Source organism: Erinaceus europaeus, chromosome 6 (genome assembly GCF_950295315.1).
Source record: "Erinaceus europaeus chromosome 6, mEriEur2.1, whole genome shotgun sequence".
Taxonomy (NCBI): Eukaryota; Metazoa; Chordata; class Mammalia; order Eulipotyphla; family Erinaceidae; genus Erinaceus; species Erinaceus europaeus.
The window spans coordinates 14,252,005-14,268,361 of NC_080167.1; the positions used below are offsets into that span (position 1 = coordinate 14,252,005).

At 43.1% G+C, this 16,357-nt stretch overlaps 1 protein-coding gene across 1 annotated transcript; it reads left to right on the forward strand.

Annotated features, from left to right (window-relative positions):
• The first annotated feature begins 1,766 nt into the window (after positions 1 to 1,766).
• Positions 1,767 to 15,372, forward strand: GPN3 (GPN-loop GTPase 3). The gene is made up of 8 exons (XM_007529089.3): positions 1,767 to 1,940; positions 4,942 to 5,050; positions 5,467 to 5,634; positions 8,759 to 8,883; positions 9,622 to 9,737; positions 9,837 to 9,933; positions 10,854 to 10,982; positions 13,607 to 15,372. The coding sequence occupies exons 1-8, from the start codon at positions 1,893 to 1,895 to the stop codon at positions 13,670 to 13,672; spliced, it is 858 nt and encodes a 285-aa protein (XP_007529151.1). The 5' UTR covers positions 1,767 to 1,892; the 3' UTR covers positions 13,673 to 15,372.
• The last annotated feature ends 985 nt before the right edge of the window (positions 15,373 to 16,357 follow it).

A 16,357-nucleotide genomic window follows, 5' to 3' on the forward strand; every position in this document is an offset into this window, starting at 1 on the left:
TTGCGCCACGTGCGCTTAACCCGCTGCGCTACCGCCCGACTCGGTATTTTTTAAAAAATATAACTTATTGTGGTCCGGGAAGTGGCGCAGTGGATTCTAAAGCTTGAGGTCCTGAGTTCAGTCCCCGGCAGTACGTATACCAGAGTGATGGCTGGTTCTTTCTCTCCTTATCTTTCTCATGAATAAATAAATAAATTCTTTTAAAAATATACATAATTTATTCATTAGGTAGAGAAAAGTTGAGAAGGGAGAAAGAAAGACGCCTGCAGACCTGCTTCACCATCTGTGAAGCTTCCCATCTTCAGGTGAGGACCACGGACTTGAATCCGGGTCCTCTAGTTTTATATAACATGTTTACTCTAGCTGGTGCACTACTGTCTGGCCCCACAAACATGTATAAACGATATTCATGGGTGCATCAGGAGCCCTGACCGATGGGTTTGAATTTGGAGAGAAGCACGTAGTAGTAGCTCTTGCTTTAGGAATAACTGATGGAATGAAGTGATTCCACCTCCAGCAATGAATTTCTTCAGCATCCAAGAAGTATTAGTAAAAAAAAAAAAAAAAAAAAAGCTGATCACAGTGAAATGGATTTATGAAGAAAAGAACTTCTGGAGGATAATAATGTCAAGATAAAGGCGTCTCTAATGTGCAGAGTCATCTGTGCCATCGGGCACTGTGAATCCCCATAACATAAAGGTTAGGGTACTGTAGCGGGAAAGTTGGTTCATGGTCTTGAAAGCCCAAGGTTGAGCCTGAGGCATTTTGTTCCAGCTGCAGTCCTGCCTTGTAGATGTTTGGTGGCTCGATGGCGACTTTTACAGGTTCGCAGCGCCCTCTCGGGGCAGAAAGATACACCAGGCGGGTGAAGCACATCTCGTAGATTGTTGCTCCAAAGCCTCCAAGAGTGGATCCCCCGCAGTTCTTTCCACATTCCCCTTTGACAGCAATGGCGGTCACCGTCAGTGCACTGGGACTTTACCTTTGGAGCAGCGGGCTCCCGCCACGACCCGGGGCAGCCCGCCCATCTCCCAACCCGCCGGGGCCCCGCAGCTGCACCCAGGGCCGCTGCCCTTGTTCACTCGCAGGGGCTCGGCTGGTGCCCAGCGGTCTAGTTCTCGCCTCACGCCAGCGGCTAACTCCCTCGGGGGCGGGACACCGGCGGAGGAGCTTTGGGATGATTCCGGAATTCATCTGGGGGTTGGGGGCGCGGGGTTCTCTACCTGATGGCGCGCTTGCTCATCAACCCCCCCCCCCTTTTGTTTTTTTTATGGAAAAGGACTGCGACCTGGGAACGAAATGCCCGTTAGAGCAAGAGGTGACTTCCATCTCAGTATTCCAGCTTCTCAGCAAATCTGTAAACACGGAGCGTCGCCATATACAGTGAAACATCATTTTACAAACGGAGGACCAAGATCGTTGGTGTAGGGATGTTGCGTTATCACCTAGGTATCACCTAGCTTAGGGCAGGGGTAGATAGCATGATGGTTATGCTAAGATTCTCGTGCCTGAGGATCCAGAGCCCCAGGTTCAGTCCCCCGCACCACCATAAGCTAAAGCTGAGCAGTGCTCTGATTAAAAAAAAAAACAAAAAAAAAAACGTAATTAGCTCACGCTAGAATTGCAGCAGCCGTTGGATACCGAGTATTTCTGCACATGCGCAAAGGCTTCTGCGGGGTTTCCGAAGGACGCCGTGCACACGGGACTTGTCCCTCCGGGCGCTCCGTAGTGGAGGCGTGGCAGGGCGGAAGGCCCGAAAGGAATACGGATTCCGGTTGGTTCAGACGCCTTGTTCCCGGAACTCGGTGCGCGATGCGCGAAGGTTGAGGGGAACGTGCGGCTGAGGCTCCGGCTGCTCCCCGGCGGGCTGCTCGGGCGTCCGCAGCGCCGCCATGCCGCGGTACGCGCAGCTCGTCATGGGCCCCGCAGGCAGCGGCAAGGTGAGGCCTTGGCGGGGGGAGGGGCAAGGGGGCTCGGGGGTTGGAGCGAGCAGCCGGGGCTGCCGCCGGCGGGGACCTGAGACGTGGACGCTGGACATCACTGTTTCTTTTGTTGTTGTTTTGAAAACTTAAAACAAAATTTTTTTTACCGATAGTTGTTCATACTTACTGCATACTTATACCCAGACACGGTGCTAAAAACCCCATTTCCGCATGGACTCTATGGGATAAAAGCCATTTATTCCCATTTTACAGATAAGGGGAAATGGAACACTGACGGCAGAATTTTCTGGCCATGATCACAAGCCAAAGTGATGGCAGGGATTTGTCGGATTCCAAGCTGAAATCCGCCTAAAGCGGTGAAAGTGTGGTCTCCTTAGCCACTGTTTCTCAGAGACGGAGACATCGACTTTTGGTATTTGAGGCGGTTTTATTTTTATTTTAAGATTTTATTTATTTATTAATTAGAAACATAGGAGGAGAGAGAAAAAAACCAGGCATCACTCTGGTACATGTGCTGTCGGGATTGAACTCAGGACCTCACGATTGAGAGTCCAGTGCTTTATTCCACAGTGCCACCGCCGAACCACCTTTATTTGTTTTTTAAATTTCTTTTATCTTTATTTATGTATTGATAGAGACAGCCAGAAATCGAGAAGGAAGGATGTGATAGAGAGGGAGAGAGACCTGCAGCCCTGCTTCGCCACTTGCAAAGCTTTTCCCTCTGCAGGTGGGGATGGGGCTTGAACTCGGGTCCTTGTGTATTGTAATGTGTGCTCAACCAGGCGCGCCACCACCGGGTCCCTTAAACTTTCTTTTCTTTTTTAAATATTTATTTTTTCCCCTTTTGTTCTTGTTTTATTGTTGTAGTTGTTGTTGTTGATGTTGTCCTTGTTAGGTAGGACAGAGAAATGCAAGGGGGGGGAGAGAAAGACACCTGCAGACCTGCTTCACCGCCTGTGAAGCTACTCCCCTGCAAGTGGGGAGCCGGGGGCTCGAACCAGGATCCTTACGCCCGGACACCGGTCCTTGCGCTTTGCGCCACGTGCCTGAACTAACTTACTTTCTTTCTTCCTTTCTTTCTTCCTTCCTTCCTTTCTTTCTTTCTTTCTTTCTTTCTTTCTTTCTTTCTTTCTTTTTCTTTCTTCCTTCCCTCCCTCCCTCCCTCCTTCCTTCCTTCCTTCCTTCCTTCCTTCCTTCCTTTCTTTCTTTCTTTCTTTCTTTCTTTCTTTCTTTCTTTCTTTCTTAACCAGAGCACTGCTCAGCTCTGGCTTATGGGCTTATGGTGGTACAGGGGATTGAACCTGGGACTTTAGAGCCTCAGACATGAGAATCTCTTTGCATAACCATTATGCTATCTACTCCTGCCCAAACTTAATTTTCTTAAGAGGGAGAGAGACTAGAGAAGCTCTCAGTTCTGACATATGGTGGTGCATGAGATTGAACCTGGGTTCTCTGGGACCTTGAGCTTGCCAGATCTGGTGCACTAGCACGTTGAGCCATTCCCTCAGGTCTATCGAGGCTGAAGCTTTTGCCAGTCAACTATTTATTTATTTATTTTGCCTCCAGGGTTATTGCTGGTGCCTGCACCACGAATCCACTGCTCCTGGAAGCCATTTGTTGTGGTTATTATTGTTGTTGTTATTGATGTCATTATTGTTGGATAGGACAGAGAAATGGAGAGAGGAGGGGAAGACAAAAAGGGGGAGAGAAAGATAGACACCTGCAGACCTGCTTCACCACTTGTGAAGCGACTCCCCTGTAGTTGGGGAGCCGGGGGCTCGAACTGGGATCTTTACACCCGTCCTTGCACTTTGTGCCATGTATAATCCGCTGGGCTACCGCCTGACCCCTCTTTCCCTCTGTCTTCCCTTCCCTTCTCAATTTCTCTCTGTCTCTATCCAATAATAAAGAAAAAAAATATTTAAAGAAAAAGAATAGAATTGGATTTCTGTTTATAATAGATACACTATGTTTCCTGGTAATAACATATTAAAGGAATAACATTGGTACACAAGATACAGTAGAAATGGAGAAAACATTGATTCAGTAACAACAGGGTAGGAAGCACCGAAGTCTTTGGAAAACTGTTTTCAATTCCTAAATTAAGAAACACATTGTTAGGAGGACTTGACATACCTTGGTACAGAAGATATACATGTGACTAAGATATAGCTCTTGCTTACCAAGCCTTTTTTTTTGGGAGGAAAAAAGGCAGGGGGAGACAGATAATTTAGTCTTTAAAAAAACAGAATAGTGTGACTGGAGAAATGGCTACACTAGCACAGTGTTGGGCTCACATGTTCTTAGTTCTTATTCTTAGTTCATCCTCTGCCTGTACCACGCTGTGCTATGACGTCTATCTCCCTCTATCCCTTTCATGTGAAACTGTCATATGTAGTTAATAAAGTAAATCTTAAAAGACAATAGAGTTGGGAGTAGGGTGGTAGCGCAGCAAGTTAAGTGCACATGGCGCAAAGCTCAAGGACCAGCATAAGGATCCAGGTTTGAACCCCCGCCCCCCCACTTGCAGGGGAGTCACTTCACATGCAGTGAAGCAGGTCTGCAGGTATCTATCTTTCTGTCCCTCTCTCTGTCTCCCTCCCTCCTCTCTCCATTTCTCTCTGTCCTATCTAACAACGACGACATCATCAACAACAACAATAATAACTACAACAACAACAAAAAGGTCAACAAAAGGGGTAAAAAAGACAACCGAGTTGTGAGTGGGGAGGTAGTGAAGCATTAGAGAGCAGAACTTGGATGTATAAGGTCCTGAATTTGATCCCTGAGTTCCTGTTTCAACGTGCCAGAGTAATGAGCTCATTGGCTCTTTCTCTCATTGAAAAATGAAAAAATTATAATAAATAAATACTTAGAAAAAGAAGAAACAGCGTGATGCATGGAGAGGGTCTCCTAGGCAGAGAGAAGGGTAAATGCACCGAGGAGAAGGCATAACACTGCCTGTTGCTCTAAACCCTCCTGCCCCGTGTCACTGCAGAGCACCTACTGTGCCACCATGGTCCAGCACTGCGAAGCCCTCAACCGGTCTGTCCAGGTTGTGAACCTAGATCCTGCAGCAGAACATTTCAACTACTCTGTGATGGCTGGTGAGTACTAAGGAGAACCTTCTTCCCTGAGGAAAAATCAGGGCTGGGAGGCAGGGAGTACTAATTGCCCAGCACAGTAACTTAAAAAGTTGTTATTCACCTGGTGCCTTGGTTTCATGGGAACTATGAAGGAATGTCTTTTGGTAACATCAAACAAGATTGTGATTGAAACTGGGAACTCTTGCATGCAGATTTTGTGCACTACCACTATGCTATCTCCCTCAGCCCCTTAGTGAACTTTGTATGTATCCTCTAACCGGCTGCACAGCAACTTCCTTAATTTTTGTCCATGGACACTGTGATAATAACCATATAGAGAAATAATTTTGTGTGTGTGTGGTTTAATAAGTTGTTAATTATTACTAATGAAGGTAACAGTCTTTAAACGGACGTTCTTAAGTGTTTGTTCTTTTTAGACATCCGGGAACTGATCGAGGTGGATGATGTGATGGAGGATGATTCTCTTCGGTTCGGTCCCAATGGAGGATTGGTTTTTTGCATGGAGTACTTTGCCAATAACTTTGACTGGCTAGAGAACTGTCTTGGCCATGTAGAGGATGATTACATCCTTTTTGACTGTCCAGGTAAATCAACAATTTTAATGTCATTTCCCTAGTTCTGGTGGGACATAGCAGAGTGAATATCTGTAACTCTCAACTTTACTGCAGTTAAGGAACAAAACTAATTCATTCATCAGATCTACTCTATATTTTGTTCTATGTTTTTATTATTATTTCATAGTACAGAGAGAAGTTAAGATGAGAGGGGAAACTAGGGAGAGAAAAGGATACCTGCAATACCACTTCACTGCTCATGAAGCTTCCCCCTGCAGGTGGAGAGCTGGGGCTTGAACCTGGATCCTTACACATGGTAGCATGTTCACTCAACTAGGTTTGCCACCGCCTGATCCCATCTATACTTACTTTGTATACTGGGAATACCACAGAGCCAGGCAGCCCTGGTCTCTCTCTTCAGCTCATAGTCAAGTGAGAGGATAATATAATAAAAACAATACCCACACAAGTGGTTATCTAATGTACATTTGTGGGGCCTAGTGGGTAACTTAGCCTTCTTCTTTTTTTTTTTTAAATTTTATTTATTTATTTTCCCTTTTGTTGCCCTTGTCTTTTTTTTTATTGTTGTTGTAGTTATTATTGTTGTTGTTATTGATGTGGTTGTTATTGGATAGGACAGAGAGAAATGGAGAGAGGAGGGGAAGACAGAGGGGGGAGAGAAAGATAGACCTGCAGACCTGCTTCACCGCCTGTGAAGCGACTCCCCTGCAGGTGGGGAGCCGGAGGCTGGAACCCGGATCCTTACGCCACCTGCGCTTAACCCACTGTGCTACCGCCCGACTCCCAACTTAGCCTTCTATATGTGAGGCTCCTGGTTTGATTCCTAGTATCACGAGAAAGTAATATGGAGTGGTCTGGGCGGTGGCGCACTGGATAGGGAGTTGGATTCTCAAGCATGAGGTCCCAAGTTCAATCCCCAGCAGCACATGTACCAGCGATGTCTGGTTCTTTCTCTCTCCTATCATTTCTCATGAATAAACAAATCCTTAAAAAAAAATAGAAAGTAAGCTGTATAAGGGACCAAAAATGTGTGAAGTTTTATGGCTGGTGGAGCACTGCTTTATTGTTGTAGTCATTATTGTTGTTATTGATGTTGTTGTTGTTGGATAGAACAGAGAAAAAAGGAGAGAGGAAGGGAAGACAAAGGGGGGGAGAGAAAGACAGACACCTGCAGACCTGCTTCACCGCCTGTGAAACGACTGCCCTGCAGGTGGGGAGCCGGGGCCTCAAACCTGGATCCTTATGCTGTCCTTGCGCTTTGCGTCACCTGTGCTTAACCCGCTGCACTACCTGACTCCCCCACATCTCCTTTTGATATAGCATCTAAAAAGGGACCAAAGAGATAGCACAGCAGGTATGCAGAGGACTTACATGAATGAGGTCTCAGTTTTAATCCATGGCACCATTGTTAGGTAAAGGTGAACAGTGCTCTAGTTTAAAGAAATAAAAAATAAAAGAATTTAAAAAGGGGCCTAGGGAAACAGCCATAAGGTTGTGCAAAAGATTTTTTTTTTTTAATTGCCATCAGGATTATTGCCTGGACAATATGGAGCACTATGAATCTTTTGCTCTGGTGGCTACTTTTCCTTTTTTTTTTTTTCTTTTTTATTTTATTAGATAGGACTGAGAGAAATTAAGGGGGGAGGGAGAGAGGAAGATAAACAGCTGCAGACCTGCTTCACCACTTCGAAGCACCCCCATGCAGGTCCTTGCATATGGTAATATGTGTGCTTAATAAAGTGCGCCATTGCCCATTGCCCAGTCCTTTCTAAACCTTTCTTTTTTCTTTCTTTCTTTCTTTTTTTTTTTTTTTTTTTTTTTTGCGGCTTCCAGATGCTGGGGCTCAGTACTAGCACTACAAATCCACTGCTTCTGGTGGTTTTTTTTTTTTTTTTTTGCCTCCAGGTTTATTGCTGGGACTTGGTGCCTACACTACAAATTCACTGCTCCTGGAAGCCATTTTTTCCATTTTGTTGCTTATTGTTGTTGTTATTATTGCTGTCGTTGTTGTGGGATAGGACAGAGAGAAATTGAGAGAGGAGGGGAAGACAGAGAAGGAGAGAGAAAGACACCTGTAGGTCTGCTTCACTGCTCCTGCAGGTGGGGATCCAGGGGATACAACCCAGATCCTTATGCCCATCCATGCACTTTGCACCATGTGCGCTTAACCCGCTGCACTACCACCCGCCCTCCTATTATTATTTTTTTCCATTCAATAGGACAGAGAAAATTGAGAGGGGAGGGTAGATAGAGGGAGAGAAATACAAGTACAGACCTGCTTCCCCTTGTGAAGTGAGCCCCCTGTGCAGGTGGGGAGCTGGCAGTTTGAACCAGGATTATTGCGTGGGTCCTTGTGCTTCATCCTATGTGCACTTAGCCTGCTGTGCCACCACCCCGGCCCCTTCTAAACCATCTTTTTTTTTTTTTAATTTATTATTTTTTTATATTTATTTTATTTATTCCCTTTTGTTGCCCTTGTTGTTTTATTGTTGTTGTTGTCGTTGTTGGATAGGACAGAGAGAAATGGAGAGAGGGAGGGGAAGACAGAGAGGAGGAGAGAAAGATAGACACCTGCAGACCTGCTTCACCGCCTGTGAAGCGAGTCCCCTGCAAGTGGGGAGCCGGGGTTCGAACCGGGATCCTTATGCCGGTCCTTGTGCTTGGCGCCACCTACGCTTAGCCCGCTGCACTACAGCCCGACTCCCCCTTTTTTTTTTTTTTTTTTTTTTGCCTTCAGGGTTCTTGCTGGGGCTCAGTGCCTGCACTACGAATCCACTGCTCCTGGAGGCCATTTTTCCCATTTTGTTGCCCCTATTGCTACCTTTGTTGTTGTCGTTATTCTTATTGTCATTGCTGTTATTGTTGTAGGATAGAACAGAGAGAAATGGAGAGAGGAGGGGGAGAGAAAGACACCTGCAGACCTGCTTCACCGCCCGTGAAGCAACCCCCCTGTAGGTGAGGAGCCGGGGGCTCGAGCTGGGATCCTTATACAGGTCTTTGTGCTTTGCGCCATGTGCGCTTAACCCGGTGTGCTACTGCCTGACCCCCTCTAAACCATCTTCTAAGGAACTCTTTTTACTGTAATTTGATGACTTACGGTATTTCTTGTTTGTATTTCCTGTCCTTTATCTAGGTCAGATTGAGTTGTATACTCACCTGCCTGTGATGAAACAGCTGGTTCAGCAGCTAGAACAATGGGAGTTTCGAGTCTGTGGAGTTTTTCTTGTTGATTCTCAGTTCATGGTGGAGTCATTCAAGGTTTGAGGAGAAATTTTCTGGGTTTTTTATTTGGGCACAAGCAGATGACAGTGTCCTTTAGGTATGTGATTCTGGACATTTCATAAACTACTCCAGAGTTATTTCATATCAGTAATTTGATAACAGTGCATTTTTGAGATAAAAATGATAAATTATGTAATTTTTAAAACTATTTTGGTATTTATTTATTTATTGGGTAGAGAGAGCCAGAAATGAAAAGGGAAAGGAGTGGTATAGAGGAAGAGAGATAGAGAGATATCTGCAACACTGCTTCACCACTTATGAATTTTCCCCCTGCAGGTGCACCACTACTGCACCCCAATTATGTAAGTTTTGGGGAACTAATCAAGAAAAGTGAGGCAGATGCCTATTATGTATTTTTAAATTTTTTTGAGGACCATTATCATGAATATATAAGGCAAAGTTTGTTTACTAGCTTTTAAGGAATCTTTGATGGGAAAGGAGGCTAAACATATTGTCTAAATTGAGATTGTTATAGCGAGGAGATAGCTCACCATATAGGGTGCATACATACCTACCTACCATCAACAGTAACATCTGTGTTTAAACCCTGGCACCACCAGTGGTAGCCTTGGTAACAGTAAAAAAGTGTATGTATGTGTGTGTTTTCTTTTACTTGGATCAGTTTTGCTCCAATGAAGAGTAGAAATCTTAGTAGGAAACCAGAGAATATTGTTGGTAATAGTTGCATTATATCCCTTCTTTTTACTTTTTCAGTTTATTTCTGGCATCTTGGCAGCTCTGAGTGCTATGGTTTCTCTAGAAATTCCACAAGTTAACATCATGACAAAAATGGATCTGCTGAGTAAGAAAGCTAAAAAGGAAATTGAGAAGTAAGTTCTGTTATCGGATTGCAATTTCAGACTTGAACCTTATATATGAAGTTCAGGTGTAGTATCTGGATTTTTTCTTCTTTTTTCTCATTTTCAAAGGTTTCTAGATCCAGATATGTATTCTTTAATTGATGATTCTACACGTGACTTAAGAAGCAAAAAATTCAAAAAACTGACCAGTGCCATATGTGGACTGGTAAGCATTTAAAGCCTTCTTTTTATTTTTATTACCTTTATTTATTTATTGGATAGAGACAGCCAGAAGTCAAGAGGGAAGGATGGGATAGAGACAGAAAGACACCTTTAACACTGCTTCACCACTTGCAAAGCTTTCCCCCTGCAGGTGGGGACTGGGGGCTTGAATCTGAGTCCGTGAACATTGTAACATGTGCACTCAACCAGGTGAACCACCACCACCACCACCCCCCCAAAATGGTTTTATTAGGTATTTACCCAGCCCAGGCACTGGCAGTGGCCATCATTATGGACACTGTTCAGCTTTCTTCCTTGGAAAGGAAAGCAGGGTGGTAGGAGGCTATGGGTTGACTGGTCAGCAGTTTAATTTAGTAGTTAATTGGTGTTGGCAGATAAACTAGCTAGCGTGCCTATTTTTGCAAGCCTTTTGGGAGCTGAGAATCTTTTGAAATTTCCAGCGGTTTTGAATTCAGATAAGTAACTGAAAGAGTATCTTGTTAGTAATAAGGAAACAAGTGTTTTGTGCAGCCTGGGAGGTGGCTTAGCAGTTAGAATGTAGAACTTGCATATTCCGGTCCTAGGTTTAATGCTATCCCTCCTTCCCCCACAAATATATATATATTTTAAATATTTTTATTTATTATTGAATAGAGACGGAAATTGAGAGAGAAGGGGAGATAGGGAGGTAAAGAGACAGATACCTGCAGCCATGCTTCACCACTCAAACTTTACCACTGCAGGTGGGTACCAGATGCTTGAACCCAGTCCTTGCATGCTTAGTGTGTGCACTTAACCAGGTGAACCACCACCTGTCCCCCAGTACTTTTAATCAGAAGTATAAACAGCTATAGACCATGTGATGAAAATTAAATATTTTTATAACTTCAGAATGAACCTTTCTGAAATCTCTTTAACTTGTAGATTGATGACTACAGCATGGTTCGATTTTTGCCTTATGATCAGTCAGATGAAGAAAGCATGAGCATTGTATTACAACATATTGATTTTGCCATCCAGTATGGAGAAGACTTGGAATTTAAAGAACCAAGGGTAACTATTTTTATTTATTATATTTTATTCTTTGTGATTAATAGCAGGTTACAAAACTGTGAGATTACAGTGTATAGTTCCACACCTCCACACTCAGCATCAAAGTTCTGTATTCCCACCCTCCCACCTTCTAAAGGTAATCACCATATAGTTCTCACAAGTCTTAAAAACAGTTTGCATGGGAGTTGGGCGGTAGCACAGCAGGTTAAGCGCATGTGGTGCAAAGCGCAAGGACCGGTGCAAAGCGTAAGGACCGGTGTAAGGATCCCGGTTCGAGCCCCTGGCTCCCCACCTGCAGAGGAGTCGCTTCACAAGTGGTGAAGCAGGACTGGAGGTGTCTATCTATCTCTCCCCCTCTCTGTCTTTCACTCCTTTCTCCATTTGTCTCTGTCCTATCCAACAACAACAACAATAAAACAAGGGCAACAAAAAAGAATACATAAATAAATATTTAAAAAAAAAAAGTTTGTGAGGGAGTCAGGCGCTAGCTAAGCACAAGTGGCACGAAGTGCAAGGACCGGTGTAAGGATCCCGGCTCCCCACTTGCAGGGAAGTTGCAGATGTCTATCTTTCTCTCCCCCTCGCTGTCTTCCCCTCCTCTCTCCATTTCTCTCTGTCCTATCCAACAATGATGACATAAATAACAGCAATAATAATAACTACAACAACAATGAAAAAAATAAGGGCAACAAAAGGGAAAATTAAAAAAAAAACAGTTTGTAATAATAACTACAACAATAAAAAACAAGGGCAACAAAAGGGAATAAATAAATATTTAAAAACAAACAAACAAAAAACAGTTTGCTGTGGTCTAGGAGGTGGCACAGTGGAAAAGCATTGGACTCTCAAGCATGAGGTCCTGAGTTCAGTCCTCCACAGCACATGTACTAGCGTGATGTCTGGTTCCTTCTCTCTTTCCTCCTATCTTTCTCATTAATAAATAAATAAAATCTTTAAAAAAAATGATAACAGTTTATTTGCTTTTTGTTTTTTTCCAGTTCATGTATATCAGATCTCTAGATTCCACATCTGAGTAAAACCACCTGGTAGTTGTCTTTTATCTCTTTACTTATTTCTCTAAGCATAATCACCTCTAGTTTTATCCATTTTGTTCCAAAGGACACAATATTGTCTTTTTTTGTTGTTGCAAAGTAGTATTCCATCCAATATATATCTCATAACTTCATTTGTTGATGGGCATTTAAGCTGCTTCCAATCTACCAAAGGTAATCCTTAAGTATTGGCTTTTGGTCAGTGTTTGTCAGCACTCACTGGCCTTCTGTACAGTCCTAAAAACTCCTTAAATTAATTTGTCTTGGGTTGTAGCACAACCAGTAGAGCACATATATTACTATGTGTAAGAACCCAGGTTCAAGCCCCCAGACCCCACCTGTGGAGGTTAAGTTTCACAAACTGGAGCAGTACTTCAAGCATCTTTTTTTTTTTTTTTTTTTTTTTGCCTCCAGGGTTATCACTGGGGCTCAGTGCTTGGACCACGAATCCACTGCTCCTGCTCCTGGAGGCTGTTTTTGTCCCTTTTGTTGCCCATGGTCTTTAACATTGTGGTTATTATTCTTATTATTGATGTCCTTGTTATTGGATAGAATGGAGAGAGGAGGAAAGATAGACACCTGCAGACCTGCTTCACTTGTGAAGCGACCCCCCTCTGCAGGTGGGGAGCCGGGGGCTCAAACCGGGAACCTTTGACCACCAAGCACCTCTTTTAATCTCTCCCTCTCTACTTCTGTCTCAGAAAAAGAAAGGGAAATGGTGAGGGCGGGGAAGTGGAGTAGCCACTGAAAGGGGTGCAATCATCATTCAGGCACCAAGCCCCTGCGAATTAATACCCTGGTGAAAGAAAAGAAAAGTCATTCGACAATAACCTGCCAGGTCCTTTTAAGGTTATCTCTGAAATTGATGCCTGTACTCAGCAAATGGTGTCAGTTTATCTTTTATTTTGGTATTGCCAGTGAGTTGTTTCTTTATACTTAGAATTTAAGTGAATATGTGTAAAGAATGTATGAATTCTGTTTTAATTTGGGCTGCAGTCTTACACATCAGTGGAAACAGTAGTGTTAGTTGTCAGTACTATTGCAGTAAATTAGCTGAGAATTAGGGTGGGTGTAAACTGGAATAAGAAATATTTCTAATGAGGTAGAAACATTAATTTTTTTTTTATTGCTTTGTGCTTTCTTTTTTTAAAATTTTTAAAAATATTTATTTTCCCTTTTGTTGCCCTTGTTCATTGTTGTAGTGGTTGTTATTGTTGTTGTTATTGATGTCAACATTGTTAGATAGGACAGAAATGGAGAGAGGAGGGGGAGAGAAAATAGACACCTGCAGACCTGCTTCACCGCCTGTGAAGCAACTCCCTTGCAGGTGGGGATCTGGGGGCTCGAACTGGGATCCTAACGCTGGTCCTTGCGCTTTGCTCCATGCGTGCTTAACCCGCTGCATTACCGCCCGACTCCCTGAAACACTAATTTATATGCACCCAGTTACAGCCTATCAGATAAATCTTCTGCATGCTTCATATGTAACCCTGCCCAAGAAAAGATAAATACACTAGATTAAACTGAGGGGAAAATTAAGTCATTTTCTCTTTTGTGTCTTTACCATGTTAGGAACATGAAGAGGAGGAGTCTTCTAATATGTTTGATGAATATTTTCAAGAACGCCAGAATGAATGAAGAGTATATTAAAAGTGATTGTTTATATATGAAGAACGGTGGCTAAATCATTAGAACTTTGTACTGTTGGAAATAAGCACTACTAGGAAGCTACCCATTTACACACACATACAAATAATAATACTATGGGGTTGGGTGGTGGTGCACCTGGTTGAGCGCACATGTTACAGTGCACAAGGACCCAGGTTCGAGCCCCCAGTCCCCACCTGCAGGGGGATTGCTTTGCAAGTGGTGAGATAGTGTTGCAGTTGTCTCTCTGTCTCTCCCTCTCTATCAACCCCTTCCCTCTCAGTTTCTGACTGTCTCTGTCCAGTAAATAAAGATAATAAAAAAAGAGGGAGTCAGGAGGTAGTGCAGTGGGTTAAGTGCACGTGGCGCAAAGCACAAGGACCGGTGTAAAGATCCCGGTTCGAGCCCCCGGCTCCCCACCTGCAGGGGAGTCACTTCACAGGCGGTGAAGCAGGTCTGTAGGTGTCTTTCTCTCCCCCTCTCCGTCCTCCCCTCCTCTCTCCATTTCTCTCTGTCCTATCCAACAATGATGACATCAATAACAACAATAATAACTACAACAATAAAACAAGGGCAACTAAAGGGAATAAATATATAAAATTATAAAAAAGATAATAAAAAAGATTTTAAAAAGTGCACTTGTTACAAATAATAATAGTAATAAGAGCAATACTTAGCTCTTTATCAGTATACCTGAATGGTATAGAGTTATACTGAAATTTCTGCTTTTCAAGTGGGGTCTATTAGTACTTTAACAACATCAGTTTCAATTTTTTAAAGTTCCAATTTCAGTGGGAGCCAGGTAGTGTCACACTGGTTAGAGCACACATGTTCTCATATGCAGGGATCTGGGGTTCAAGCCTCATGCTCCCCACCTGCAGTCAGGGGAAACTTCATGAATGGTGAGACAGTGCTGCAGATGTCTATCTCTCCCTTTATTCCCCCCTTCTTTCTCAATTTATATTTATATTAAAAAGAAAGAGTTGCAATTGCATAGTTTTGTATATAATATAAATTAAGACCAGTCTAACTTTATTTTTACTATTTGACTTTTGATGGTTTGTTGAAGGAACAGGAATTATTGTAAATAAACTTGCATGTGTCTCCAAATGAAAAACTCCTGGGAGGATGCAGTTAGGATGATACCTTATTATTATTATTATTATTTTTGTTTTACATTCAACAGTAAGTACAATAGTTTGTACATGCATAACATTCCCCAGTTTCCCATTTAACAATACAACCCCCACTATGTCATTTATCATCCTTCATGGACCTGTATTCTCCCCACCCACCCACCCCAGCATCTTTTACTTTGGTGCGATATGCCAATTCCATTTCAGGTTCTACTTGTGTTTTCTTTTCTGATCTTGTTTTTCAACTTCGGCCTGAGAGTGAGATCATCCCATATTCATCCTTCTGTTTCTGACTTATTTCACTCAACATGATTTTTTCAAGGTCCATCCAAGATCGGCTGAAAACGGTGAAGTCACCATTTTTTACAGCTGAGTAGTATTCCATTGTGTATATCTAGCACAACTTGCTCAGCCACTCATCTGTTGTTGGACACCTGTGTTGCTTCCAGGTTTTGGCTATTACAAATTGTGGGGATGATACCTTATTTCTATTAGTTTTCCTACTTTGAAAATGTATTTGTGTAATTAAAAATTAAATTAACTTTATTTTAAAAATATGTGTGTGGGTTGGGGATAGATAGAATAATGGTTATGCAAAGAGACTCTCATGCCTGAGGCACCAAAGTCTTAGGTTCAGTCCCCTGCACCACCATATACCAGAACTGAGCAGTGCTCTGTTAGAAAAAGAAAAAAGGCATGCAAGGGGCCAGGCACACGGGCTTAAGCACACATAGTGCAAAAGCACAAGGATCCCAGTTTGAGCTCCGAGCTCCCCACCTGCAGGGGAATCACTTCACAAGTGGTGCCTTTCTCTTGCCCTCTGTATCTCCCTCACCCCTCTCAATTTCTCTCTGTCCTGTCCAACAACAATAGCAGCAACAATAACAATGGAAAAAAGATGGCTGCCAGGAGCAGTGGGTTTGTAGTGCAGCCACTGAGGCCCAGTGACAACCCTGGAGGCAAAAAGTGTGTGTGTGTGTAAGTATATACATGAATATAATAGAAAGCATTAGCCTTTCATTCTTGGTTTCCAGTCAGAATCTGAAATAATAAATTAGGGCAAATATTGGAATAATTTTTTTTTAAAAATTATTATTGGATAGAGACTGAAAGAAATTGGGGGGAGATAGAGGGAAAGAGACAGATACCTGCAGCCCTGCTTCACCACTAATAAAGCTTTCCTCCTGCAGGGGTTTGAATCCAGGTACTAATGTACTATAATATGTGCACTTAACCAGGTGCACTAGCACCTGACCCCTGGATAAAATTTTTTTGCTTTTCAACTTGTCACACTATTTATATGTCTAGAGTTCATTTCTGTTGTGTGTGAAAACAGGCCCTGGGGGAGTACCTAGTCAGGGACATATACTTGTCTTATTACCCACTATAGGCCAGGCAGTACTAAAGAAAAGGAAGTCTCTCATTGAGTCCTTCCAGGCTTTGTGCTGGACGGTTTACTTCATTTAATTATGACAGGCCCAGACTCTGCTGCTCAAACATTTCTGGGACTTAACTGCTTTAAGCTAGCTTTTTCAGAGAG

Bases quoted from the DNA above. Each gene is read 5' to 3' on its own strand.
- GPN3 (XM_007529089.3), top strand. From the start codon at position 1,893: ATGCCGCGGTACGCGCAGCTCGTCATGGGCCCCGCAGGCAGCGGCAAG. The intron at 1,941-4,941 runs GTGAGGCCTTGG...GTGTCACTGCAG, and splicing joins GCCCCGCAGGCAGCGGCAAG to AGCACCTACTGTGCCACCAT. The intron at 5,635-8,758 runs GTAAATCAACAA...TCCTTTATCTAG, and splicing joins CATCCTTTTTGACTGTCCAG to GTCAGATTGAGTTGTATACT.